Source organism: Dryas octopetala, chromosome 4 (genome assembly GCF_963921425.1).
Source record: "Dryas octopetala chromosome 4, drDryOcto1.1, whole genome shotgun sequence".
Lineage (NCBI taxonomy): Eukaryota > Viridiplantae > Streptophyta > Magnoliopsida > Rosales > Rosaceae > Dryas > Dryas octopetala.
The window spans coordinates 7,364,247-7,391,467 of record NC_141369.1 but is presented as its reverse complement, the minus strand read 5'-3'; the positions used below and the strand labels follow the sequence as shown (position 1 = coordinate 7,391,467).

The following is a 27,221-nucleotide window of genomic DNA, read 5'->3' as shown; positions in this document are numbered from 1 at the left end:
CCCCACACAACACAAGGCGTACTTAGATTAACTGAGGTAAAATCAAAGTACCTGCAAAAGAACAAGGTACCAATATACTGACCCTAATCAGGTCCACTAGAATACCAATCTCCATATATATGAACACAACGACTGAACCAAAGTGGCCAACTACCCCTTACCCAGGTTATGAATAATAACTGAATTGCTAGCCAAAGTATCCATTTCTAATTGTACCATCTTGATTAACCACTCGTACAATCACCTTCGGAGGATCGGTTTTTAGGCCTTTGCTTTCTTTGTTCGCATTTATATATGTTCCATACAGAATGGTTTGATTAAGATTTTTTTACTGGAAATCAATCTTTGGGTGTCTGTTATTCCTTTCTATTGTTATACTGACGTCACACATGGTTCAATTTTGTGCCTTTTGTTGCTATTGCTTCATTAGTTGAGATTTCTTACATTTGCAAATCATGATGAGTCTTTAGACTATGGCTCTGTCATCACTTGTTGGTACTTATTAGACTACATATCTTTTATGTGATTGTTATGGGATATCTTGTTGATATTCATCTAGTTGGACGAAATTTTCATGGACAAGTGGTCGCAAAATTCTTGAGTAGGATCGAAGATGGATTGATATTCAAGAGGGTATTGAGAAGATAAAAAGGATTATAGAGCATCGATCACTGGAGGAGGGACCATTTTTGGAGATTTACACATACCCTTAATTCTTTTTGTGTTATTCAAATTATATGGATGTATATGTGTGTGTTTCTTCTTTTATTTGCCTTTTCATGCATGTTTGGAAGGCATATGTTGTGTGTGGGGTGACATTTTTCCTTGATTATAAGTAAAGAATAATCTATAGCTTGTGTAATGAGCATTCTAGTGACTTTGCTCAACAATTGTATACAAAGTATTGGGAAGCACTAGAGCAATACATTAGTTCAACGGTAAGAACTGAGAAACTTAGTGATATACTAACTCATAATTGAAGGGTAACTAGGATACTAGAATGACATTCTAAACATAAATTAGAACATGCCAACATAAGCTAAATAAAAATCTTAACTTTAACATCCAAGACCATATGGGTACGTTGTAATATGTAAACGTACTAGCATATTGAAACAAGAGATATAGAAATTATACCTCTTGCTCTAGATTGGAGCCCTAGCCAAGTGAACCACCAAAGGCTCTCTCCTTCCACCTTGAGTTGATCACCACACCAAAGTTCAGAACTTTAATCTCTCTAAATGTTAACATACTGGATGAAGTGATGAGAGGAATAAGTATAGATCGAGAAGGGTTGCTAAATCTCCCTTTGATCTCTATAGAGTTGGTAGAGAAAACAAGAGAGAAAAGATGGGATAGAGAGAATGAGAGAGGGGTGCGGCATTGAGGTGATTCCTTAGGGTTTGAGCCCTTAAGGCTCTCTTTTATCTCTCTCCATCTTTTCTTATGGCCCGGCCTTAGATTAAAGTGACTCAACCTTTTCTATTGGATCTCTTGCACTTTTGTCCTTTTCTCTTTTAATCCACCAACTATTTAAAATTATGTTTGTGACCCTATATCTTTGACTAGTAAAAATCGTAAGGTATGTTACACATTAAATGTGACATGTTTTACTTGTCAAAATTAAGTAAAGTTCAAAATAAATTTAAATTCAAATAAAAAATTATTGTTACATTATTTGATAACCTTAGTATGTGTTTAATCAGACGCACACATGTTATTGCTTCATCGGTGGTGTTTAACCTTATAATATATGAATAAGGTGTACCACTAATTTTTATTTATTTCAATTTAAATATTTATTTTAACACACATTTTAGCTTAAGTCAAATTAACTTAGTTTAATTTACAAATTAACTATCTTAATTAACTAATGTAAATATATATATGTTAATTTATCACAAAATTATCCCTTAATTTACAAATTAAATGCAAATTTAACTAACATACATACAAAATCAACTTAACACACCTCAGCCAAAAGCTAGCAATCCAAAGCTGCAACACAACAAGAGATTCAAATGCCAGCCAATGCAAATCCAACGCTACAACCCAATATACAAAATGCATTATTAACTAACTAAATCAAATTTCATTCCTCTAAAAAAAAAAATCAACAAAATCAATATACTTGCCAAAACACAAAGCCCAGCCAAAACCCCCAAATTTAGAATCATAGCCAAGATTTCCTTCAAAGAGGAAAAAAAAAACCACAAAAATTCATAAATCAAAACCTAGCAACCTAAACTCCATAATCTAGCCCCAACCTGAACCCAGCCCTACATCTCCAACCCAAACCCAGCTGAACCCAGCCCCACCCCACCCCATAATCAAACACACACAAAAACAAAAAATTAAGAATGAGAAAATGAGATGGAGAGAATGAGATGAGAGAGGAGAGGGATCAGAGAGATGAGAAGGTGAGAATGAGAGGAGAATAGGGATTAGAGAGAGGAGAATGAGAGAATGTAGAGGAAGAGAGGAGGCTGAGAGAGAATGTGAGAATGCGAAGATGAGAAGGAGGCGCACATTTTAGGGTTCTTTATTTCTAGCGAATCTGTCTGCCAAAAATAGTCAACAATTGCCACCTAGAATTATTTTGTGTTGGAAAAATCTTCACTTAAACACCTTGATTATTTCTAGCGGATCCTTCGCTAGAAATCCTTCGCTAGAAATAAGTATTTATGGCAGACAGAGTGAGTCCACCAGTAATAGTCACATTATTACTGGTGGCCTGGCTAATTCGCCACTGTCGGCCGCCAATGTTAGCCCTTTTTGATGTAGTGGAAATGAATGTTAAGGTATCATAATGAAACTTTTAAAATTTAAGGGTACTAAGTTGAAATACGAGGTATATAATTGAGGTACTAAAATGTAATTTTCTAAATAAATTAAATTTCAGATTTTGAGGGTTCAAAAATATGGAAATTTCAAAAGAATTTCGATTTCGTTGGAAATTTAGGATAAAACATTTCAAAATTACAAAAAGGTCAATACCAAATTTCCTATCCCATTTTAGTCAATAGGCTAATCCATTACCTAATTTGCTTTAAATATTTATTTTGTTATTTTACTTTTTTGCCTTTCTTTTACAAGCATTGAGAATTTACAATTGTACGCTTCATTTATGTTTCCTTTTTTGGCTGAACAAGGAACATTGTCGCTCATCCTGCTGGGCCCACCTCTCTTCGATTTTCCTCATGCAAATATTTGCTATTATTTGAAAATATGCACATTGTCTTGACAATGTCTAATATGCACACTGTCTGTTAATGTCTAATATTGATGTTAACAATTTAGGTTTTTACAGATACTGAAATAGATACTGATTTTCAGTATCTGTTTCAGTATATGTGTGACAGTATCTGTTTAGATTTTTACAAATATTGAAACATATATTGATTTTCAGTATCTGTGTGATAATGTCTATTTCAGTATCTGTGTGACAGTATCTGTTTCAGTATATGTGTGACATTATTAGTTTCAGTATATGTGTGATAGTATTTGTTTAGGTTTTTATAGATACTAATTTTTAGTATCTGTGTGACAGTATCTATTTAGGTTTCTACAAATATTGATTTTCAGTATCTGTCACACAATTATTGATTTTGAATCAGTAACTATCAAACAATGTCTAATTTAAAATCGGCATATTAGACAGTGCCTCTAATATCTTAAACAAGAGGATGAAGAGAAACAAGATGCAAGGAAGAAAAGAAGAAAAAATGGGAAAAAAAAAAAAAACTATTACACATTGCTGCAGGAAAAAAAAAGCTTACATGTTGCTGCAAGTAAAAAGAGGAGAAACGGAAAAAACAAAAAAAGTTACACATTGCTGCAGGTAAAAAAAGGAGAAATGTGTGACAATTTTCAATTTAAAATCGGCATATTAGACACTGCCTCTAATATGTTTTTGAAACTGTGACAATTTTTAATTTAAAATCGGCATATTAGACACTGCCTCTAATATCTTAAACAAGAGGATGAAGAGAAACAAGATAGAAGAAAAGAAGACAAAATGGGAAAAAAAAAAAAAAACTATTACACATTGTTGCAGGTAAAAAAAGCTTACATGTTGCTGCAAGTAAAAAGAGGAGAAACGGAAAAAACAAAAAAAGTTACACATTGTTGCAGGTAAAAAAAGGAGAAAGGAAAAAAAAAAAAAAAAAAAAAAAAGATTACACGTTGCTATAAAAAAAGGAGAAAAGGGAAAAAAAATTGTTGTTGACCTTTACTTTGGACATGTGTTAGTTTCTGGTTAGTTGTTGACCTTTTTGTAATTTTCAAAATTAGAATATATTGTTGACATTATCGATGAGTAAGCATTGATTAACCTTTTTTGTAATTTTCAAAATTAGGATATATTACTGTCATCATCGATGGGTAAGCATTGGTTGACATTTTTGTAATTCATTAAAATTTTGATACGTTAGTTAGTGATGTTAGTGGCAGTGGTTGTAATTTGTAGTTTTTGTTATATCCTTTTTTGTAAAATGCATAATTTCATTTATTACAAATAGGTCAATGATGACTGTTTTGGGATTTCAAAATTGTTCATTGACCTATTTGTAATTTTGAAATGTTTTATTGACTTTTTTGTAAATAGCCCATAAAACAATTAAAACTTTTAACAAAATTTCGACAATTTCGATTTAGTAATATTTCGAAACCTCAAAAAATGAAAATTTCGAGGAAAGTTTCGAAATTTAATTCCTTGAATTTGCTGAAAACAAAATTAAAAATTTGCAATTAACAAAGTTAAGGCATACTTTTGAAGAAGAGGACTCGTATGGAATTAGAATTTTTACTTATAAGATAATAAGGGTTATTTTGTGTAATTTTGTATAATTTTGTATTTCCATTAGACATATGGAATTAGAATACATTCCCCTTCACCCTCCAGTATTTCCGCCCAATCATAGGAATTCATTCAGGTCAATTCCGTAATTATGTTTTCCTTTCCAAGCTAAACAAATATATATCTTCTCTTGATGAAATTGGAAAACAATTTTTATTCCTAACTAAATAAATGAGTAAAGAAAAGAGGGCTTGGGAGAGTAGCTAGATCGAAACATGACCCACAGTTCTGGTCTTTGCAACTCAGACTAGGAGATCCAATTACCTGATCTTTCAATTGATTTCCTTTTTATATTTATTTTTTCATTTAATAAAAAAAATAGATTTTTTAAACAAAAATAAGGAAGTAATAATGTAATATTATCCTAATCCTAATCAGAGAACGACTATTTATATTGCTTATAATAAACTGACTGAATACATGAGGTTCATGAAAAATCTAGTGGAAATTTGTCTCTTGATGCTCTAGAAAAAATAAAGAAAGCTTTACAAATGCACAAGGAATTGTCTGAGAAGCTGAACAAGGGTGCCAATGCAAGTTTAGATGCTAGCCTAAACTTGGGATCCAAGGCTGTTATGAAGCCATCTACGAGTATGAGTGGCATGATTGTTCCTAACTATGAAGCTGTAAAACGTGCACAGGACCCCAAGCTTGTGAAGAAATCTAGTCATCCATCCCAAAACCAATTGGCAATGGGTGGACAGGCCCAAACCCTTATAAGCCACTAGCAAGGCCCTTACATCTTCAATGTGGACACGCCCTCGCACGTGTGGCGTCATTTAAGCCTAACACGTGGACAATTTATATTGGGTGACGTGGGAGCACGTGTGGCCGTTGGGCCTTACACACGGATAACCTGGTTCTGATACCATAAAGAAATTTAGTCATCTATCCCAAAACCAATTGGCAATGGGTGGAGAGGCCCAAACCCTTATAAGCCACTAGTAAGGCCCTCACATCTTCAATGTGAGATTTCTCTCAACAGCTTGCTCCTCTTATAAACTTATTGTTTCATGTACAGGTGGTAACATATGTTGCTCACCCTCAGAACCCTACTACAGCCCCTGTTCTTCGTCTTGATGCCCTTGGAAGGGAAATATATGAACATGGAAATGTAGTAAATGGAACTAAACCAAACATCCACAGCACTCTAAGGTCAACATTAATAAACGCAAGAAAGAAGCATTCCAAATTCTTAAACCTGAATTGGATGTAGACCCTGAATCAAATCCTTTTCTTGATCCAAACATCGGTATTATTAATAAAACTAAGATTTTGAGGCCAAAGAGGATGAGCTTCCAGCTTCTAGAGCAAGGCAAATGGTCAAGAAATGCTGAGCATATGATCAAGTTGAAGAGTAAATTTGGAGAAGCACAAGCCAAAGAGAAAAAGGCGAAGCAGGCATGGTTGGCAAAGCCAAAGGCAGCAACTGATCATATTAATTCGAATTTGATAGAGGTCATGTTGAAGTTAATGTCTAAACTGATATTAACACAAAGGCAAAAGTTCTGAAAAAAGTGGCTCAAGCCAACTTCTCCAGAAAACTGGAAGTTAGGAGGACAATCAATCGTCAAGATACTAACAATCGATCATCAAGCCAACTTTGACAGAAAATATCTTTTACTGTTTTGCTTTTTGCTTTGACTTATATATTAGATGATTTGGCACTCAAACTCACAATTGATGGTTGAGATCATTACTATTAGATATTTTGTATTAAAGCTAAGTAGGAAGGTTTGATACTCAAGCTCATGTAATTGGCTGAAATAAACATCCTCAAGATATTTATGTTGTCAAGTGCTTTATCCAACTTGATATAAATATCACTTAGATGATATTGTATCAGATAAACATAGACATAAAGAGATACACTATGAGTTGTAGATGACATTGGATCATCATCTCCATGAGTTGTAGATGACAATGGATAATCACACCATAAGTTGAGATTTTTATGTTGTAGACTTAGGGACTTGTCCTAAGCTTCACATAACAATCAATAATCATAATCGATGATATATGAAAAATAAATCCTCCATGAGCTGTAGATGACAGTGGATCATCACACCATAAGTTGAGATCTTTATGCAAATTCTTTTCTTTCATAAACTAGTGATTAGATACTGAATTGCAGGTCATAAATTTCAACTTTGTATCAAAGCAATTCCAACTTGGTATCAGGTCTTCAAAATTCCAACAAGGTATCAGAGCTTTGTTGATCAAATATCAACAAGGTATCTGATCAAAATTCTAACATGGTATGGTATCAGAGCTTTGTTGATCAAACTATCAACAAGGTATCTGATAAAATTCCAACAGGTCATATCAGAGAGTGTTATGATCACCAAAGAAAAACGGAATTCGGATCCAATTCCTGAAATTGAGTGGTGATGTGACCCTATTGCACTGGTACTTATAATGAAATCATTGATGGTACATTACCTGAAGATAAACTAAAGATGGAAAAAATCACTATCTATATCGAACACCCTCATCCTATTGATCCCCCTTCAGAGTCAGCTCCTCCATTGCCTCAATCGCTGAAGCTGACCAAGAAGGAGCAGAAAAAATACGTACACAGCATCGTCTGGCCAGAGAAAAAGATAAGCAGGAGATGATTAGACAAGGCCTGGTTGAACCCCCAAAGCCAAAAGTTAAAATGAGTAATTTGATGAAATTTCTTGGCTCTCAAGCAACCCTAGATCCAACGAGGCTTGAAAAGGAGATCCGAAGTGCAGCTGCTGAGCGTGAACAAGCTCATATAGACAGGAATATTGCCCGCAAACTCACTCCTGCTGAGCTTAGTGAGAATAAAAAAGGAAGCTCTTTGATGACCCAAACATTAATGTGGAGACCATAGTCTCAGTTTACAAGATCAATCATCTGTCACAGCTGCCAAAGGCCCACTTCAAGATTGATGTTAATGCGCGAGAGAACCGGCTGACTGGATCTGTTGTGATCTCAGATAGTATTAATGTTGTGGTGGTTGAAGGTGGAAGCAAATCTATTAAGAGGTATGCCAAGGTTATACTTAGGCGCATAAACTGGGCTGATCATGATGTAAATGATAAGCATGTTAACAAGTGTGTGTTACTATGGCAAGGAAGTGTTGCCAGACCGAGCTTCAATAGATTTTCTGTTCATGAGTGCATGACTGAAGCTGCTGCTCGGAAAGTTTTTGCTGATGCTGGTGTTGCTCACTATTGGGATCTTGCAGTCAATTTTGTTGTAAATTTGTAATTGGATTGCATTATTTATATTTGACGTGGCTGATGATTCATCTCCATTTGCATTCCTATTAATTGTATGGACTTTGATAAAAGGAAAAAGATTTGGTGTTTTAAATGTGTCTTAATTTGATGTGAGAAATTTATTTTATAAGCAACGAGTATGAACTTATAAGCAAAGAGAATACAAATATTTGAATGCCCAAAATATAGGATAAATACAGAATACAGATTGGAAAGGAACTTCTCTTGATCTCATCATCCATGATCAACAAGCATCAATGTTGGTGCCTTGCAAATGCCTTCTGGCTTACCTAAACATAAAACTGGGATTAAAAGTTAAAAGAAATTGTTTCATGGTAAACAACTAAATACCAATTGTGGGCTGGGTTTTACCTTTTCGATGTACTTACATGAACTTTCAGATTCACAAACCTTTTTGTTTCTTTGAAGCAAACGAGGAACAAGAATGAAGAATAGGTTCATGAGGTGCAGGCTCATGAAGAATTGGCTGATCTCGATCAATAAGCGAAACAAGGCTCTCCAAGTACATCCCAACACTACCAACTCTGCGAAATCCATGACACATTGATAAATTCAGCCGGGTTCTTTCATTAAAATTGTACATCACCATGTCTTCTCCGAACACCAATAAATCATGAGATTTATCCCAGGAACAAAAACAAGATAAATTGCAATATGGACTGTCGACCCTCATTTTAGTCCAAGACTCCCTTACTCTATATTCCATCATCACCCAAATATCATTATACATTCCTCCACCATCACTATGTGTTACAAATAACCATTTTTCTCTGAAGACCCCCAACACTAGGAAAAATTATAGGATATAACCGATATACCGCTACGTGGTATAACCAATCCAACGTGTAAGGGTATTATTGAAGGATCTGTTTATATTAGTAGGGTATAGTATTAATAATATCCACTCATTATAACAAATAAACTGATTATATCATGTGTCAATATAACGGTTATACAGAATAATTTCTCCAACACTAGGGGCGAATGATTGTCATCAATGGAATATTCATATTCAGCAATGGAATATTTGTATTCAGGCGGAAGTGGAATTTCCTGAACCTCCTCCTCTGCTAAACGGAGAGATACAATCATCAATGATTGACCTCCGACTCTAGACATCAACCAATGCAGACCTCCATTCAGCAGGATCCCATAGAAACTTTGAGGCTGATTGGAAATTGCCTCTCAATTACTCGCCAAGAACCAGTTTTCAAAGTATAGACACTAAATACAATTGCAAGATCACCCAGTTCACCTAAACAGATCTGCCCATTAACCACCTTGTATTCATCAATGGTGTAATCAAATCCAAACCCATATAGGTTGCTTGGAAAATGGTACTCCTGCAGTTTTCGTGCCCTTGGTAGTTTCTTGGATTCCCTGATTGCAGGGTTAACTAAATATAACCCCTTTCCTACTAAATTGCACAACAACAAGCCGCGGCAATGAGACACCCACTCAACCCAAATATGTTTCATTTCACTAAAAAATTTTAGATGGTTGGGCTTATTGCCTACTAAATCATCATCAACATTATCAATATCACGCTCAAGACTAGAGCCTGAATACTTGAGAAGCTGAGCATTGAGGTCCAAAGAGTAAAGGGAAAGTGGCCTACTACTATATACTTTATAGCTTTGGGGTTCATCTGTAAATATAACTCTTTGTCTTTGCTAGAATACCTCCTCATCCTCCAAGGCTTTGTTTAAGTGCATTTTGACAAATTCTGGGTGGGAAATTAAATAACGCCATGGCTTTGACACACACCTGAAACGGCATAACGACTTCACTGGCAGCCTTAAAAGAATCTCATGTATCATCTCCGATGGAAATCCTTTAGGGTTTCCGAGCATCAGCTGCTGTTCCACGTTCTTCTGTGCCCCACGTATATATATCAAGCAGCGAGTTCGAGTTCGAGTTCGAGTTCTAACAAGAAGTTCTGGTCGCCATACTCGCCGCCGAGAAGCTTTTGTCCGGTAAAAATGTTATATAATGAGAAGCCTTCTCATTATATTTAGATTTTGGATTGGATTTTTTTATATGTTATATGAAATTTCTCCTTGCTAACCCGAAAGAATGGCAGCTCTTGCTAATTCGTTTTTTGCAGACCTTGATGAATTATCTGACAGTGAAGCCCATCTTCCTGTTGAAGATGGTGCTGATGCTGCAAATAACATGGAAGAAGATGTTGATCGGGACTTGGAGGAATTGGAAAACTAAGGCCTGTTTGCTATTCTATTCAAAAGTTATTTTTTGTTTTTAAAAATAAAAAAATAATTTTAATCAAAAAAAATGTGTTTGTTAGATCATTTTTAAAAATAATTTAAAAAAAAAATTAAAAAACATGTCTTTTTTTTAAAAATGATAAAACATCATTTTTCTTATTTTTTTTTTATACTTTTTTTTTTCTTAGTTGTCATCATTTTTAAAATTTCATACTAAACATGTTTTCAAATTTTAAAAATTGATTTTGAAACTCATATTAAAAAAAAAAAAAAAAAAAAATCCCCATTTAGCATCCTACTCAAATTTTTTTTTTTTCAAAAATTAAGATTTTTTTTTAATTGCAGAGTACACAAAGATACGGTGATATAATGCAGAAAGTAGAAGGTGCACTTGAGAAGGGTTCTGATATGTCAAATCATGGAATGGTTTTGGAATATGATCCAGAGTACCAGCTGATTGTGGACTGTAATGCTTTGTCAGTTGACATTGAGAATGAAATTGTTATCATCCACAATTTTATTCGTGACAAGTACCGCCCAAAATTTCCAGAGCTTGAATCACTTGTGCATCATCCAATTGATTATGCTCGAGTTGTTAAGAAAATTAGGACTGAAGTGGATGTAATAACCCTTGGTCTAGAGGGGATTTTACCTTCAGCAATTATTATGGTAGTGTCAGTTACAGCATCGACTACAAGTGGCAAGCCGCTTCCAGAGGAAGTCCTCAATAAAACAGTTGATGCATGTGATCGAGCTCTTTCTCTTGATTCAGCAAAGAAAAAGGCTCTTGAATTTGTTAAAAGTAGAATGAGTTTTATTGCACCAAATCTTTCTACTATTGTTGGGAGTGCTGTGGCAGCAAAGCTTATGGGGACAGCTGGTGGACTGGCAGCCTTAGCTAAGATGCCTGCTTGTAATGTTCAGGTTCTTGGTGCATAGAGAAAAAACCTTGCTGGGTTTTCTACTGCAACATCACAATTTCGAGTAGGTTATGTTGAGCATACAGAAATATTTTAAACCACACCCCCTTGTTTGAGGATGCGTGCTTGCCAACTCTTGGCTGCAAAATCAACGCTTGCAGCGCAGGTGGATTCCACAAGAGGAGATCTATCTGGGAGCACAGGAAGGGCCTTGAGGGAGGAGATTCATAAGAAAATTGAGAAATGGCAGGAGCCTCCCCCTGCAAAGCAACCTAAACCACTCCGAGTTCCCAATTCGGAACCTAAAAAGAAGAGGGGGGGTCGTCGGCTAAGAAAGATGAAGGAAAGATATGCGATAACTGACACGAGGAACCTGGCAAATAGGATACAATTTGGTGTGCCTGAAGAGACTTGTTTGGGGGATGGATTGGGTGAAGGTTATGGAATACTTGGTCAGGCTGGGAGTGGGAAGCTGCGTTTATCAATGGGTCAGAGAAAGCTTGCTGCAAAAGTTACTAACAAATTTAAGGAAAAGCATTATGGCAGCAGCAGGGCTACATCTGGAGTAACTTCAAGTTTGGCATTTACTCCTGTGCAGGGGATTGAGCTCATGAATCCACAGGCTCATGCACACCAGCTCGGCAATGGAACTCAAAGCACCTACTTCTCTGAAACGGTAACATTTTTAAAAAATTAAGAGAAGTTGATCCTTCCTTCTCTCTGGACATATGTTTGGTGTTACATAACCTAGTGTAGGCACAATATAGTTATCTACATTGTTCTGAAAGCAGTTTGCAAATAGACATTGGAGGAGGTATATAGATAATTAGATTTAGGATATAGAAAATGCATTCCAATATTCTGTTGTTGAACTACTATCTCCCATTCTAAAAAGAATTTATTTTCCATTTTATCCTTTTCTCTAATTTGAAAATATTTGTTTTCTCTCTGCTTCCCTTTTCTTCCTGTCACCCCTTTCTCCTCCTCTCATCTCCTCCCCATTATAAAGGCATAAGTCGGTTTTGAGGGACCTAACTCTCTCATGGTAGTGGGTGGATCTGAAAATAGGAGGCCCATCCCAGCTAATGCATACACGTTTAATAGGATATGCCTCCTAAAGAATGAAGGTGACTTCAAGCTTGTATACTTCAGGGTTTTTTTTCATATTTAGTACCTAAAGTTTGACCATTGTCTTAATATGGTACCTAAATTTTTATTTGTTTCAATTGAGTACTTAAACTTTTATTTTGTCTAATACATACTCATGTGAATTTCTGTTAAAATTGTTAACAGAAGTTAGAGATAATATGGTCACTTCAAAAAATTTATATTTTAATTATAATTTTTTGTTTTTTTTGTTTGTTGTGTTTTTTTTTTATAATTTTAAACATATGAAGAAAATAATTAAAATATACTTTGATTATATTGCCCCTAACTTTTGTTGACAATTTTAACAAAAATTCATTTTGGTACCTATTAGACACAAAACACAAAATAAAAATTTAAGTACTCAGTTGGGACAAATAAAAGTTGAAGTACCACATTAAGACAATGATCAAAATTTAAGTACTAAATATGAAATAAATCCTATTCTAATAACACCCTACAACTAAACATGAAGAAAGAACAACAAAGAGTCAAATCACGGGTCCAGTATTCACTATTAACTCGCATTTTTTGCATGAGGCATATAAATTACATCGTCTAAAGCAAAATAAGCTCCAAAATCTTGCATTTTAGCAAGGACCATGCAAGTCAGCAACTATTTTGATACGTTGATGGCTAATCATATCAAGGATGATGGGAGCTAATATCATTTCCGGTCCAGACATATCTGAACTACAACTTCCTCTTAACAGTGAAAATGAAATTAAAAAAAAATTCCTTTTGACACAATTTCCTCTGATACAACTCCCAACACTGCCTTTTTGAAGCTACATTAACCAACAAGTTCAATAAATCAAAGATCATCTAGCTTGGTTCCGGAGGCACCACTCTCAAGCTTCGTACCCACTCACAGAAGCTAGGATCATCAAAATTAAGAAAACTGCTTTTCAGCTTTGTCCGCTGTTCTGTTGTCAGAGTTCGTAGCTGCGGAAATCTTGCCTCCTGAAATAGATGCAACAGTTGAGTATGTGATTTTCACCGAAGTAAATAGGAAACAATTTAGGATCATGAAAAAATTATCCATGGTCACCCCTGTATATTGTCTTCACCCTCACCTGCTCATAAGGAGGATCCTTGTGTGCAGGTATGAGCCGGGATACAAAATATCGAGCCTGAGAGCTTCCTTCCTGTTTATCAATCAAACAGTACGTTCATTTTCATTCCAAGGCATTGGAAATTAAAAAAAAAAAAAAAAAAAGGATGCATGGCAATGAAAGACTATACAAAGAAAAAACCTTGAATGCAAGGATCCGAGGGGCTGGAAACCGCAATTCAGTGAGCTCTTCAGCCAATGTTCTGCAAGCCGCTAAAGCAGCTGCACTTTTTCCTTCATCAGCAGAAAGTTCAGCACCCTGAATACAACAGTTAAAAGAAAAGAGTTCAAATAAAAAATAAGGTAAGAATGAAGATGAAGAGATTAATGGTACTTCTGAACATAGAAAGACTAAAGGAGCAGAAAGAAACCAAAACATGAGTTCAAGACTTACACATGCTCTTAATGAATATTGACACCTAAACAGGTTTAACAGAAGTGGAAAAGCTCAAACAGTGCATACATTCTGGTTTATAGATATCATAATATGAATTGTAGACCCAGCCTTCAAGGGTGCTCAGCACAACCAATCTACAAGGGTGCTCAGCACACCCAGCCTACACATGATCTCATACTTTCCAGTTATTTTTTTCCTTCTATTCAGCAAAATTTTTTATTACAAATTACTTCTGTGCAATGAGGAAAGCCAAAGCCCAAAGCCCTCAACCTCTGCGTATACTGAGGAGAGACATAATGCCTCAATTCAAGGTGTCTGTATATGCTTAAAAAATTGCAAGAGAATGATTAAAATTAAGTCATAACTCCGGCCAACCACAGATGAATTAAACTAAAGGGAATATCCCTTAAAGGCTTTGATGTTGATTCCCATAAAGACACCAAATGTTTGATATTTTACCATAGTAAATCCACTTTCTCACTCTTATCTTTGAAGATTCTGTTAGTTATCTCTATTCAAACAGTCCAAAGAACCACCACGACTGCAGATCCATGGAGTTTGTAGACCAACTCCCAAAAAATCTTCTTATTGGCTCCAACTCCCAAAGACAATCCTCATTCCTCAACCAACAATAAATAGTAGTTTCTAGACCAAACCCCACCACTCTAACAATTGAAACAACTTAGTCCAAATGTGTAGTAAAAGAGCACTGCAAAAAAATTTGATCAATGCTCTCATCGCCACCTTTCAATCTTTTATAAAGAACACTAATCTAGAGATAAACATGCAAAGGTCTTCCTTTTTAGAGCATATCACAAGTATTAATTTTTCCAGGGATCACCAAATAAGCAAAAAAAAAAACTGCACCTTACAAGCTTAGTACGTACACTAGCCTCCCAATTATCTTACACGGCTCAAAAGACAGGTCATCGATATTTTCTAACGAATGAAAAAATGATATACAAGAGAAAATTCCATAATCATGAATACTACAATGGTCAGTGCATGTGAGCCCATTTAGATTCTAATGCACAGAGGCAGGAGAAGTAATTCAGATTTTTTCAAGGCATTATTAAAGTAACTCTGCAATCAATATGTCAGCAAATGACAACGTTCTGACCCTTCTGGGATATCAAAGCTACAAAGGATTTCTTATTTCATGTCGACTGCACGGTACTGCTAATATATCATTATATCTATAAGGTGGATCAAAGTAAGTTAAAATACAAGAAAAAATGTTGAACCAACTATCAACTACCCCCCTCCCCCAAAAGAAAAAAGAAAAAAAGAAAAACAGATGCCACACTAAATAAATGGCATACAGGCAAAATAAATAAATATGGCAAGCATTTGAGCTAAAGGACATACCAACCAAATGAAGACATCTGTGCCGTGGTCAAGAACAACTGCTGCATCGGACTGCATAGCAAGGTCATAAGCAGGTAGTTCCTCAAATGTTCCCCCTTCCCGATGCATTAGACAACGAGGTGCTACCATTCGGAGTGACAGATCAAAGGATGCATTCAAAAACAAGTTCCGCAATACGGACCTCTCATCTTCATGGCCAACAATGCTTCCCAAAAGTGGGCCCCTTCTAAGATGAAACAGGAGCTCCGGCAATAAAGAGATTTCCTTTGGAAACCGATAAAGCTTTGATTTTGTTACTTGAGACCCAAATTTTAGAGCAATGTCTTTTATTCTTTCATCTACTGTTGCTTGCATATCAACTGCATCAGAATAGTTTTTGGCTCGCAAGAGGGTCCTCTTCGCTATAAGAACTGCTGCCACTTCATCTTGAACACTTGCAAGATATGCTGGAACGCTATCAACTGTTGGCAATCTAACAGTAATTACTCTTGATATATCAGCTTGATACACATTTAAATACTGAATTGTAAACTGGAAATACACATACTCAATCCTAATGTCCCTCTTATTTTCCAAGGAGATTGAGAAGCTCTGTGTCTCTTCAACACTAAGCATTTGTATGTAAAGAGAAGTGTCATTTTTGAAGGTTTCATGAGTGTCTATATGTGCCTCCTCACCAGGACCCACAACTTGCGTTATGAGAATATCATCAGAACAGCGTATTGCCAAGAACCCACGGGAGCCTGCCGCCCTGGTAGATGCCCTTTGCAAGTTCACACCAAAGGCTTCCCCAAAGTCGTCATGGAGAACAAAAACACCCCCAGAAGCTTTTGCAAGAGGCTGCAAAACAGGAACTCTTGCAGGGCACGTCCCAGCACATAAAATATCAACAACTGTATTGTGTCGGTGTGCCTCTTGACCCAGATGCTCCATCCATTTCAATGCAGTCTTTTCCATATGAGGATAATTTGGGTGACTGAAAGAATGAGGAACAGATCCGGGACCATATGTATTAGGACCACCAGCACAAACAATGATTCTGCTATTGCCTCCTGACCTTTTAATTACCCCTCGAGACAGTTCTCCTGATGGCCCTTGAATTATAGCAAGAGCAACCTCAACTGCCGTACCCAGGCACCGATCTCTAGAAGCTTCTGGAATGTTCAATTTGTATGGCCTTAATGATGAGAATATGGCATGTGCCACAGCCACTGAAGCATGCATTGGAGACAAGTATATACCAGTTCCATATATCAATGCCTTCAAGGACTCCTGACATGGTGATTTGTCGCCTGGAAGCACATCGGCAGATGCAACTGATTCCTCTGAAAAATCATAAACTGATACTGTGCGGCCATACAGTATTATTCCAATTCTGGTTGTTGGGGGAAGTGAATCGGCAAACGCATGCAAGGAGCTCTGTAAATGCCATAGATGTGGTTCGTCTAAACACTCGTCTATGACAAGAACAATGGGTGCAGACATTCTTGAATCGGAAACTGGAATAAAACCGGGTCTGTTGTTCCCAGTTTGAACATAATCAACCATGGGAGATGACAACTCTGGGAAATTGCAAAGATCTTCTTTGTTGGAAGCAATGTATTCTCCCTCACTTCCATTTAGTTCTCGGCAAATTACACACTGCCACTGACCAGAGCCTAGTAAGATGTTGCAGTAGATATTTGCATAAGCTCCACAACTGTGGCAGCGATGAGGATCACGTTGTATTATCTGAGGACCTGGTGAAATCTCCCTCCCAGGTGAAACCAATGCCCCAAAACCCAAACTGGGTACATTTGCTTGTTTCTTCTGTTTCAACACCTATATAAAAACAACAGAGAGGAGAAAGGTTCAAGTAAATTTTTAATTATGTAGGAAAAAAAGGACTATTCTTCCAGCATAAAAGATTGGAAAAATAAGCTAAACAATACATGTAAATTAAATTGAACAAACAAAAAATCTAGTATATTCTTACATACCTATATAACAAGTGTCTGTGTGCGTGTGTGTCCATGTGTGTGTGCTTGCATGTGTGTGTTTGGTGAGATCTAGAGGCAGTTCATAAGTGAAGGGAAATAATCAACTCAAAATACATATACCATTATCCAAAACACTGTACATCCCTTATCATCCAAAAAATACTGCATAAACTCAACAAACAGATTGCAAAAATTATAAAGGTTGAAAACCAAAGAGAAGAAAGATACCTTATGAGCTGAGAATAGAACATAGGGTGATTCTCCAACAGGCACTGCATCGTCCTCTGTAAAGTTGGAAAGTTGGTGCTGCAATTCAAGTGAGCCATTTGAAAAATTCGGAGGAGGCGAAGATGTTGGCAAAGATGAGCCCGAAGAGAAAGCAACCGGCTGAGGAGTTGTAGGTGAAGCACGAAAAGGCAAAGCAGCAGGTCGGACAGGGGAAGTAAAGACAGGAGGTCCCGGGGGAGTACTCAAATGAGGAATAGGGCTGCCAGTTTTCAACCCATTAGCTGGTGATGGTGCATTTGGGGTTTTCATTGAGGGAGAAGGAAGTTGATCTTGTTGAAACTTGGGAGGAGGAAATCTGGGTGCTCCAGGTGCAATCAAAGGTGGAGGAGGAATGGGAATTTTCTCAGGGTCAGGAGCTGGTGTGTCTGGCTTTGACGGAGCGATAGTGACAGAGTATCCAAGGGAAGGCTGCGGCGGATTAGACATTGAAATTCGAAACTTTCTCTATTGAAAACCAAAAGAAGCTCAATAACCCAGGATCCAGAATTCAAATTAATGGAGAGACATAAGCAAATTATATCGAAACCCAGTTGTAGAAAGTGGAGGCTTCAAGTTTGAAGGCAAATTGAACGAGTTATTCATATGAATTGGATTGAAAGATGGTAAAAAACAGTGTGATAAGTAGAGGCAGGCATGGATCTTATTAGAACACACACAGATTTTGGAGAACGAATAAACAGATAGGAGGCTTTTGATAAACAAAAACCTCCTAAACCCCAATGAAATGAAAATTAAAAGACAATCCACCGCACAGTGAGAAGAAGTCGATTCAAGAAAGCCCAAGGTTTCACCTTTCGGAATGAAATTGAGCGAAAAACGTTACTGGGCCCCGATCTTTTTCACAACTGAAGCTTCCTACTTGTTAGATATCCGCTCTTGCACCCAGAAGTTCAAAATCTAAGACACAAAAGAATTGCCAATTGTAAATTGAGCTGTGAATGCAATGAAGAAAAAGGATCTAGGGTTTATATACATTGAGGGAATCAAACCGATAGGAATAAACGAAATAAGAAATTGGCGTACCTGAGGCTGAGAGGGAATTGGGAAAGACTGGAATCTGGGATTTTTTTTATGTTTTTTTATTTAATTCCACAGAAAAATCAAAGACCCTCTTGACTTGAAGAAGGAGCTTTTTCCTTGCGTTTGCCCCGTGTTTTTCTTTTTTATTTTGATTTTCATTTTCATTTTTTCATTTTTTTGGTTATATATGTTTTACGATTTGGACATGCAAATTTGGGATGAGTGCTTTTAATTTGCACACTTTTTTTTTTTTTAACTTTTTGCACACCATTCTTAAAAAAAAAAAAAAGAATGTTGCTATTTGTATATTTTTTTTTCTTTTTGCATATTTTTTTCTCCTACACACCTTTTATTTTTTTCTAAAAGTTAAAATTTCTCTTTAGCACACCCCTTCAATTACCCTAATACTCCTATTTTATCCCACACACCTCATCAACTTAGACCAAAAAAAAAAACACACTCAACGCCCTCCCTCACCCCGACCACCTCCTCCCTCTTCTCCCCTCCCAACACCACACCTGACACCCACCTCTAGGCCAATAGTCCTTTGGTTCACCCCCAACACCCATCCTAACACATTTTTTGTACGTTTGAGATGATTTGGAGTGTGAGTTTTTTAGAGTTTAGAATTAATTTTCGGGTGGGGGATTGTTAATGTCGCAAGCCGTTCGCCACTGCACTTCCGAAATTTTTCTCTTCATTCGACTGTCACCTGCCGAACATGACTGAAAATGTTCGATGACCCACTTCCGAACGGTTTCCTTGATGTTCAGCACTGTACTTCCGAATCAGCTACAAATTTTGTCTTTTTAAGGTTTCTCTTTGATTTTCGTCTTTTTCTTCTTTTCTTCCAAATTCTCTGCAACCAAAAACGTTGTCACTGAATTTGCTTGCTCGGTTTCTGCAACAGTTTCGATGGTGAAATTTCTATTGCAACATTTGGAGAAATCTAGGTGTTCGGTTAGGGACAAGTTCATTAAGGTTGTTCATTGCAACAAGCAAATTGTCGACGGTTACGTCAATACAGTGAAATGGAAAAACAATCAGCAAAATCATTGATGAAAAGTTAAAAATGAAACACTCACGCTAATGGGTATTCAATAAAGTGAACAAAGACCAATAAAAATCAACTACGATTCATAACTAAATTCTCTCTTAGAAGTCAAATGGAAAAATAAAACCCAGAAATTGTGAGAGAAAAATTTGAACCTGGGCTCACCTTAATATATGAGAATCTTGGATTGAAAAATGGGAAAAAGAAACCCAGGTGGAGATAAGAAAAGACAGAGAAAGAGAGAAAGAGGATGGTCGAAGAGGGAATTTTATTTTGTTCTTCTTGTTTGCTTAATTCATAAGAGTAAAGAAGGGAGTGTTCATGGTCTCTGTTTGTTTATATGTGTGTGATTGGGGAGGTAAGTTTTTTCTGAGAAGGAGTAGGTAAGGTCTGGGGTGGGGCATGTTGGGCTTGGGGAGGACTTTAGGGTCTTTTGACAATGGAGTAAATTTGTAAAATCACTAATTAAGTGATAAGGGGTGTGCAAAAAGAAAAAAAAATGTACAAATAGCAGTACTAAAAAACAAAACAAAAAACTTAAAGGGAAAAGACCAGCCAGCCCCTCCCCTCTTTCTTTCTCTTTCTCCTTCCCTCACCCAACACACCCCATCCTCGTACACACCCCCTTTTTCTCTCTTCTTTTTTCTTCTTCTTCTTCCCCCCACCCTTTCTCTTCTTTTTATTATTTTTTTTTTCTTCCCCCCACACCAAGCCCCTCTCTCTTTTTCCTTATCTCCTCCCTCCTTTTCTTTCTCTGGCTTTTAAACCCAGCCACCCCATACACACTCCCTCTCCCTTCTCTCTCTCCTCTCTCCCTTTCTCTGTCTCTGTCTGCGACCACACACCCCAGCGACCACCCCGGCGACAAGAACCCAGCCACCCCGAACATCCAAATAAAAAAAAAATTGCAAGTGGTTCGGCGGCTACCTATCGAACAAAACTACCGATTTCGGCACTGGGCTGCCGAACCACCTGCATATTTTCTTTTTTAGTTTTCTTCTTCGGCGAGCTGGGTAGGTTGGGTGGTCAGCGTAGTATTGGCGGCTCTGCATGCATGTGCACAGGTTGGGTGAGGGGAGGAGCGAGGGAAGGAGGGGGTGGGGTGTGTATGGAAAGAGAAAAAGGGAAAGAGAGAAGAGACAAAGGGAAGAAGAGAAAGGGAAGGAGATCGAGAGAAGGGAAGGGTTGAGTCGTTAGCGACCTTACCTACGGTGGGGGTGGCTAAGGGAGGTGTCAGAGATGGAGTGTGTGTTGCTAGTTTTGGTTAGGAGGTGAGGTTGAGGGTGGAGTGTGAAATGAGAAATTTGGTGAGTTAAGGGTAATTTAGTAATTGGGAAGGGTGTGTGTATGAGAAAATTTAATAGTGGGAAGAGTGTGAGGGTGTGAAGTAAGAACAAATGAGAAAAATGTGTGCAAAAATAAAATAAAAAAGAGTGTGCAAATAACAACACTCTTTGGGAATCTATTTTGCGATTTCGATTTTTTTTTTTTTTTGTCGAACATTTTGCAATTTGGGAAACTGCAATTTTGGCATTTTGGGCACGTACACTTTTTTGTCACTACTTTGCACGGTTGGCACCGCTTCTTGATCTAATTAGAAAAACAGATTTATGTAAGCCATCGGTGTTTTCTGACGTGGCTGTTAATATGACGTATCTTGTTCTCTCTCTTTCTCTCTCTCTCTCTATCCAGTAGTGTTCAACGGCAAATTCCCCATCAAGGGAATGTTATCCATCTTCTCCAATTCACCTTTTTCACCGACATTCTCCTTTATTATTCTCATTTTACAATGTATTTTAATGATCAGAACCGTTCATTTTTTAGATAATTATTTGAAAATCATCTTTGCAAAATATTAATTAAATAAAAAATTGTTTGGTTATGTAACTGTTATTAAATAAAAAAACGGTGAATCAAATTGTTACCAAAACCGTCTGTTTATTTTATCACAATTACATAACCAAACAATTTCCGATTTGGTTGATTTTTTTGGTATAGATGATCTTCATAGTTTGATCTAAAAATGAACAATTATGATCATGAATTTATACTGTAGAATGAGAATAATAAAGCAGAAGGTCGGTCGAGAAGGTGGATAGCATTCCTCTCCCCATTATTCTTTTATTTTTACTGTTTTTTTTTTTTTCAATCGAACTATTAGGCCTTCCACACCAATGACTTTATTTTAATTTTGATTTTGATTTTGAGTGTGAAAGTAACTTGATTCCTATCTGAATAGTGCTGAAAGTGATTATTATATGTGTTGTATTTGTAGTGGTGCTAAGAGTGATAACTAAAAAGTATTATTGATTGTTGTACCAAATTAAAATAGGCCTAATTTTGATTAAGTTGTCATTAATTTATAATTTATAATTTATAATGTAATTATTTATGAAAATTATATCACTATCCTTTTTTTAATAAAATCTTTAAAAAGAGTCCAATATTAAATATATTAACATATTAATTATTTGAAGCCACATAAATTATTTTTTTTTCTCTTGATCAAATGCACGAGAAATTTGATAAATAAATTACACATTAAATGAAATGACAACTACATAAAGAAAACAACATAAAGGAGTTAATAATAACAACAACAACATGAACAACAACAAGGACAACAACAACCATGGAGCTGAAAACAACAACAATATGAACAACAGTGGTTTTTATGCAGTGGGTGCCAATCTGGGTGTCTAGGTTCAATGAGGTTGAACTTTCCATTTACCCAATCTTCCACCAATTTGTCAAATTCATAATCTTCGCATGGAGTACCGGCAGGGCATACCTTGATACACTTGCAAATGACCTTGTCTGCAGAATCAGACTTGTACTCATGAGACTTATGACCACTAAGGTGACGAACCAAGACCTCATTGTCCAAACTTAGACAAAAAATCACAATAACTCCATTTTGGTTCGTCGTCCTCGTAGCACTTATACAAGCTCCAATTTGATTCATTCTTGTCATAGCTCAAACAATATTGGCATAGTGTTGCGTTCAAGTCGAGGCCACACTTACACAACCCTATCTCTCATTCTTGTTTGGAGGGATTATAAGGCCCTTGATAGTCGGTTTATTGGCACGATTTTTTGGGGATGAAGATGTGATACCCCAAAATTTTTACAAATTTTATTTGAGAATTGGGAATTTTCATAAAGTTTCTTCCTATTTATCTCCACCAAAAATTATTTTTGGTATTTACAAATTGTTTCATTGTTTGACCATTTTGTTGATCAAGAGAAATAATTTGTTTTCAAACCCAATCTTGGTCTAGTTACGTAGTGCTCGACTCTATGAGCGTGTAAACGTGAAGGGTGTGTGAATCAGAGTTACAGTTTAACAGTTACAGACGTTTTTATCAAAGCGTAGTTTTGTAATTTTGCAAATTATGTTTTGAAACTTAAAAGCCCAAAACCCAGCCCATTTCTCATTTTCTCTCCCCAGGCTTGTTACTTTTTCTCTCCCATTTTCTCTCTCCTAGCGACCTCTCCCTTTCCCTCTCCAATCAGATTCTCGTCATCCTGCCGGAGTGGCCGACGACAACACCACCAAAAGCTTCACCTTCTTCTTCTCTCTCTCCCTTTGTCATTCTCTTTCCCAATGATCGCTGATGATGGCGTTTCAAAGCAAGAGAAGCCGACGGCCTTCGCTGTCGACCCTTATTTTTAGGCGGTGTCGTGAGTCCCCATTAGTACTACCTTCTTCCTTTCATCAAGCTGGGCTCAATGGTGGTCTTGGATCATCAGTCTGACCGTCGTAGGTGGCGGATCGAAGCTCAGCAGTTGCGACCTTCTACTGCTGATTTTCGGCAACTTCGCGTGTGGTGGTGTTGATAACTCTGTTTCTATTATTGTGCTTTCTTCTTTGCATGTTGGGTCTGTTGGTATTGTTTTGTGACCTTGGAAAGCTACATACTGAGCTTCATAGGTTGAATCTGTGTCTGGCAGCCACCGTTTGTGGTTGTCGCTGCTCGTTACAACCATTCTATGGCTATATTCTTACTATTTGTGAACTATGTACCATTTGTGAATGGTTGTTGTTCTTGAACAGGTCATGTCAGCTCAGAAATCCTTATTCCGATGCCATTCCAGTTGTCAAACTCGAAAACCTAATTTGATATTCTACAGATAAGTGAAACCATGTTGTTTTGTCGAAATCAAGTCAACTTACTCAAGGATTAACGTTTGATTAAACCCTAGACCTTCGATTAGGTCATAAGGGTAGTTTGGTCATTTCACATATTTTCCCTGAGACTCCTACTGTCGGTTATCAAAAATTTGGTCAAATTTAGATAACAATCTAATTTATTCATGCTTCGAGTCAATTCCAGTTTACCAATGTTTTTGGAGAGTAAGCTCTAGGTCCTCAGTTTGACTCGAGGGCATTTTGGTCATTTTACTCTTTTTCTTCAAAACTTGTGTCGTTGGCTTTCAACTCTCAAAGATGACTCCTATATTTATTATAGGTATTCATGGAGCTTTGTTCCTTCTTGTTCGATCAATGTGAATGACTATTTCGATTCTCGAACGAAAGACCGATCCAGAACGTTGATCGGGTATTCTCGATAAAGGTTAGAGTCCACCCAACTCGTCCTTATTGCTTCACTTCCAAAGTTGGAACTCAGATTCATATTTCTCTAATTCTTTTGCTCTTGTTTGTTTGTAAGGGCAAAAGGATCATTTTACGTGACCCTCGAGGAACCGTACGCTTAGACGGTCAATCTAATGTGATGGTGGTGTTATATGAGTTAAACGGAGCATTTCTCGGAATTTAGGTGGGTGAATCATTGATCTCTTGACTCATATGATTTGTTGAGAATGCCTATATACTTGAATGAGATTTATTGCATAATTGTGTGCCTGATCCGACCCATCGGATCGTGTGCTTGGTTTAACATCGAGTTACTTTCTCATTGTTAACTTGTTGGGCATTTTGGCCAATGTGTGAATTGCTATGTACATTGTACTTGTTTTGGAAGTACTTGAGATGTTAACACACTCACAATGGGTGTTGAGGTCTCAAGTATTTTCAGGGCAAGTGTCTTCGGTACATACCTTGTTTTGGAATGTGAGAAGTAAAGAGAATTGGTGAAGACACTCAATAACCGGATTAATAAAAGAGTTATTTTGTGTACTGTTAATTAATCATATTGAACTAGTGCATACTTTAGAATTTCATGTAAATTCTTGTTTTGCTTGATGTGTTACCCTACTTGGCATAATCGAATATCATAATTTGATTAAATAATCACTCGGTTCATTACAATGATAAATGTCTGTTTGAGAACTATTTTCTATGATTGTGTTCTTTTGCATGTTTCTTAATAAGCTACGTCTCCAGTGTTACTTTAGTCAATATGTTATTTAGCTTATCAAGACAGAGTTCCTACCAAGAAACTTTAAGCTATGGTTGTTCAGAGTTTTCTTTATGATCCTACTTCTTGGATTACTGATAGTGGTGCCACAACACATATTATCTTTTATCTTTTGGATATTGCTAATCATGGTATATGTAACAAATAATGTTTGCACATTCTCATGTGGGCTCTTCTTTTGTTTCTTTGTATGATAACTTTTTTCCTTTAAATGATATTCACTATCATCCCATTGCATCTGATAGCTAGCTTATTGTATGTTCACCAATTTTCATTTGATAATTTATTTAATTTATTTTTTACCCTACTTCTTTGCTTCTGAAGGACCTAAGGACATGGATGATGCTTTTTTGCGAGAGATGTGAGAATGGCCCTTATCCACTTTTTTTCTTAGCCTTTGTCATCTTCTTCTCATAGTTTGATTGATTTCCTCGATGTTAGTGCATTGTCTTCCATTTGGCATTTTCGTTCGAACATATGTCTACTTAAATTTTGTCTAAAAGCGTTTCATCAAATAAGTTATTAATTAGTTTCTGAAAACCTTAGGGCCCGTTTGGTATCCTACTCAAATTTGATTTTCAAAAATTAAGATTTTTTTTTTTAAATGTGAGTTTTCAAAATTTGAAAACTTGTTTGGTATGAAATTTGAAAACAATTTTAAATTTTAAAAATGATGACAGCTAAGAAAGAAGGAAGTGTAAAAAAAAAAATTAGAAAAACGATGTTTTATCATTTTTTTAAAAAGGCATGTTTTTGAATTTTTTTTCTAAAAACTGTTTTTTGAAAATGGTCTACCAAACACGTTTTCTTGACTAAAACTTGTTTTTTTGGTTTTGAAAAAAAAAATAGTTTTTGAATAGAATACCAAACAGGCCTTTAGATTTTCTTTTTGTTCGTAATTCTTTCCCATTCAGCAAGAGCCATAGGCTGCCTTTTCAACTGTTATCATCAATTTCTAATTGTCCTTTAGAATTGATTCATTCGGATTTATGGACTCCTATTTTATCAACACTAGTTTTAAGTATTATATAATTTTCATTGATGACTTTTCAATGTACACTTGGTTATTTCCTCTTCGCTTAAAGTTTGAGGTGTTTAATTTGTTTGTTAATTTTACATCTTTTGTCTTGTAAAATTAAAACATTACACATTAAGGAATGTGGTGATTACACTAGTCACCGCTTTCGAAAATTCTCAAGCGATAATGATATCATAATTTGATACTCATGTCCAAAACATCCCAATCAAAACAGGTTATTAGCTAAACACAAGGATGGACATGTGGTTAAAACATGTTATTCCTTCAACATTTTGGGTTGATGTTTTTCAGTGTGTTATTTATATTATTAATTGTTTATCTTCTCATATGCTTCATTTTATTTCCCCATACGAAAAGCTTTTTCAAAGATTCACCTATGAATTTTCTTGCTTGTTTGGTTGTTTTTGCTTTCCATACTTTAGACTATATATATATATTACTAATAAATTACAAAATTGTTCTACACTTCTACGTACTCATTGTGTTTTAATTGGATATTCTTTAATTAGAAATTATAGGATACCGGTGTCTCAATATTTCAAACGGTCGTGCCTAGATTTCAAAACACATTATATATATTTGATTAGCAAAGCTTTCCTTTTCAAGACCTCAAGGCCATGTCTTCTTACCAAGCGTCCTTTCATGTCTTTGGTATTGCTCTCATTCAATTTTTGTTTCTTTTCCTAATCCAACATTGCCTCCACTAGGATTTTGGTTTTTTTTTTTTTCTCGATCTCCAACACGTACAAGTAACGTAAGTTGTCAACCCAAGATGCCACCCTTATGTAATATAGCCAAGTCCGCATCAAGTTCTGAAATGCCAACCACATCCAAGCTCGCAAATTTATGCTCCTGCTTCATATAATAGCTCTGCTATAGCGGTCTTACATGTTTCCATTTTCAGTTCTATCTTCTCACTCATTTTGACTATTTCATGTTCTTTCATGCTCATATAATCTTTAAGTAACATGTTTTTGCATCATTCCATGCTCTCAACACCTTTTTTACTTATTATCTACATTACCACCAGACTCTTATTTCGCTGTACCCAGGATTGGTAACACTTCTCAATCAGTTAATCTAATAATCAAGTGCATCATCAATTTCTTTGTTTAAATAGATATGAACATAGAAATAAATAAGTAAATATTTTTAGTTTA

The 27,221-nt window shown here is 36.2% G+C and overlaps 3 protein-coding genes and 1 pseudogene across 4 annotated transcripts; 2 read left to right on the top strand and 2 right to left on the bottom strand.

The window, feature by feature from the left end:
- The first annotated feature begins 5,349 nt into the window (after nt 1-5,349).
- Nucleotides 5,350-8,098, top strand: LOC147286423 (protein RDM16-like). The gene is given in 8 exon segments (XM_086240762.1): nt 5,350-5,547; nt 5,844-6,006; nt 6,009-6,316; nt 7,178-7,245; nt 7,247-7,264; nt 7,266-7,426; nt 7,429-7,671; nt 7,674-8,098. Coding segments are annotated over 8 exon segments (1,584 nt in total).
- Nucleotides 8,099-8,343: 245 nt separating this feature from the next.
- LOC147286421 (F-box/kelch-repeat protein At3g06240-like) lies at nt 8,344-13,025 on the bottom strand. The gene is made up of 5 exons (XM_086240761.1): nt 12,975-13,025; nt 9,363-9,803; nt 9,087-9,297; nt 8,521-8,916; nt 8,344-8,399 (listed from the first exon to the last, which is right to left on the bottom strand). Exons 1-5 carry the CDS (start codon nt 13,023-13,025, stop codon nt 8,344-8,346), a joined length of 1,155 nt encoding a protein of 384 aa, XP_086096887.1.
- Nucleotides 10,180-11,972, top strand: LOC147286422 (U4/U6 small nuclear ribonucleoprotein Prp31 homolog pseudogene; annotated as a pseudogene).
- On the bottom strand, nt 12,910-18,721 carry LOC147286420 (Sec23/Sec24 protein transport family protein). 2 transcript variants are annotated; one of them, XM_086242345.1, is made up of 6 exons: nt 18,591-18,721; nt 17,508-18,464; nt 15,301-17,121; nt 13,678-13,794; nt 13,498-13,569; nt 12,910-13,384 (listed from the first exon to the last, which is right to left on the bottom strand). In XM_086242345.1, the coding sequence occupies exons 2-6, from the start codon at nt 17,991-17,993 to the stop codon at nt 13,247-13,249; spliced, it is 2,634 nt and encodes an 877-aa protein (XP_086098471.1). In that variant the 5' UTR covers nt 17,994-18,464; nt 18,591-18,721; the 3' UTR covers nt 12,910-13,246. The 2 variants fall into 2 exon arrangements, with proteins under 2 accessions (XP_086098471.1, XP_086098472.1); XM_086242346.1 differs by lacking the exon at nt 18,591-18,721 and having other exon boundaries at nt 17,508-18,563.
- Nucleotides 18,722-27,221: the final 8,500 nt, after the last annotated feature.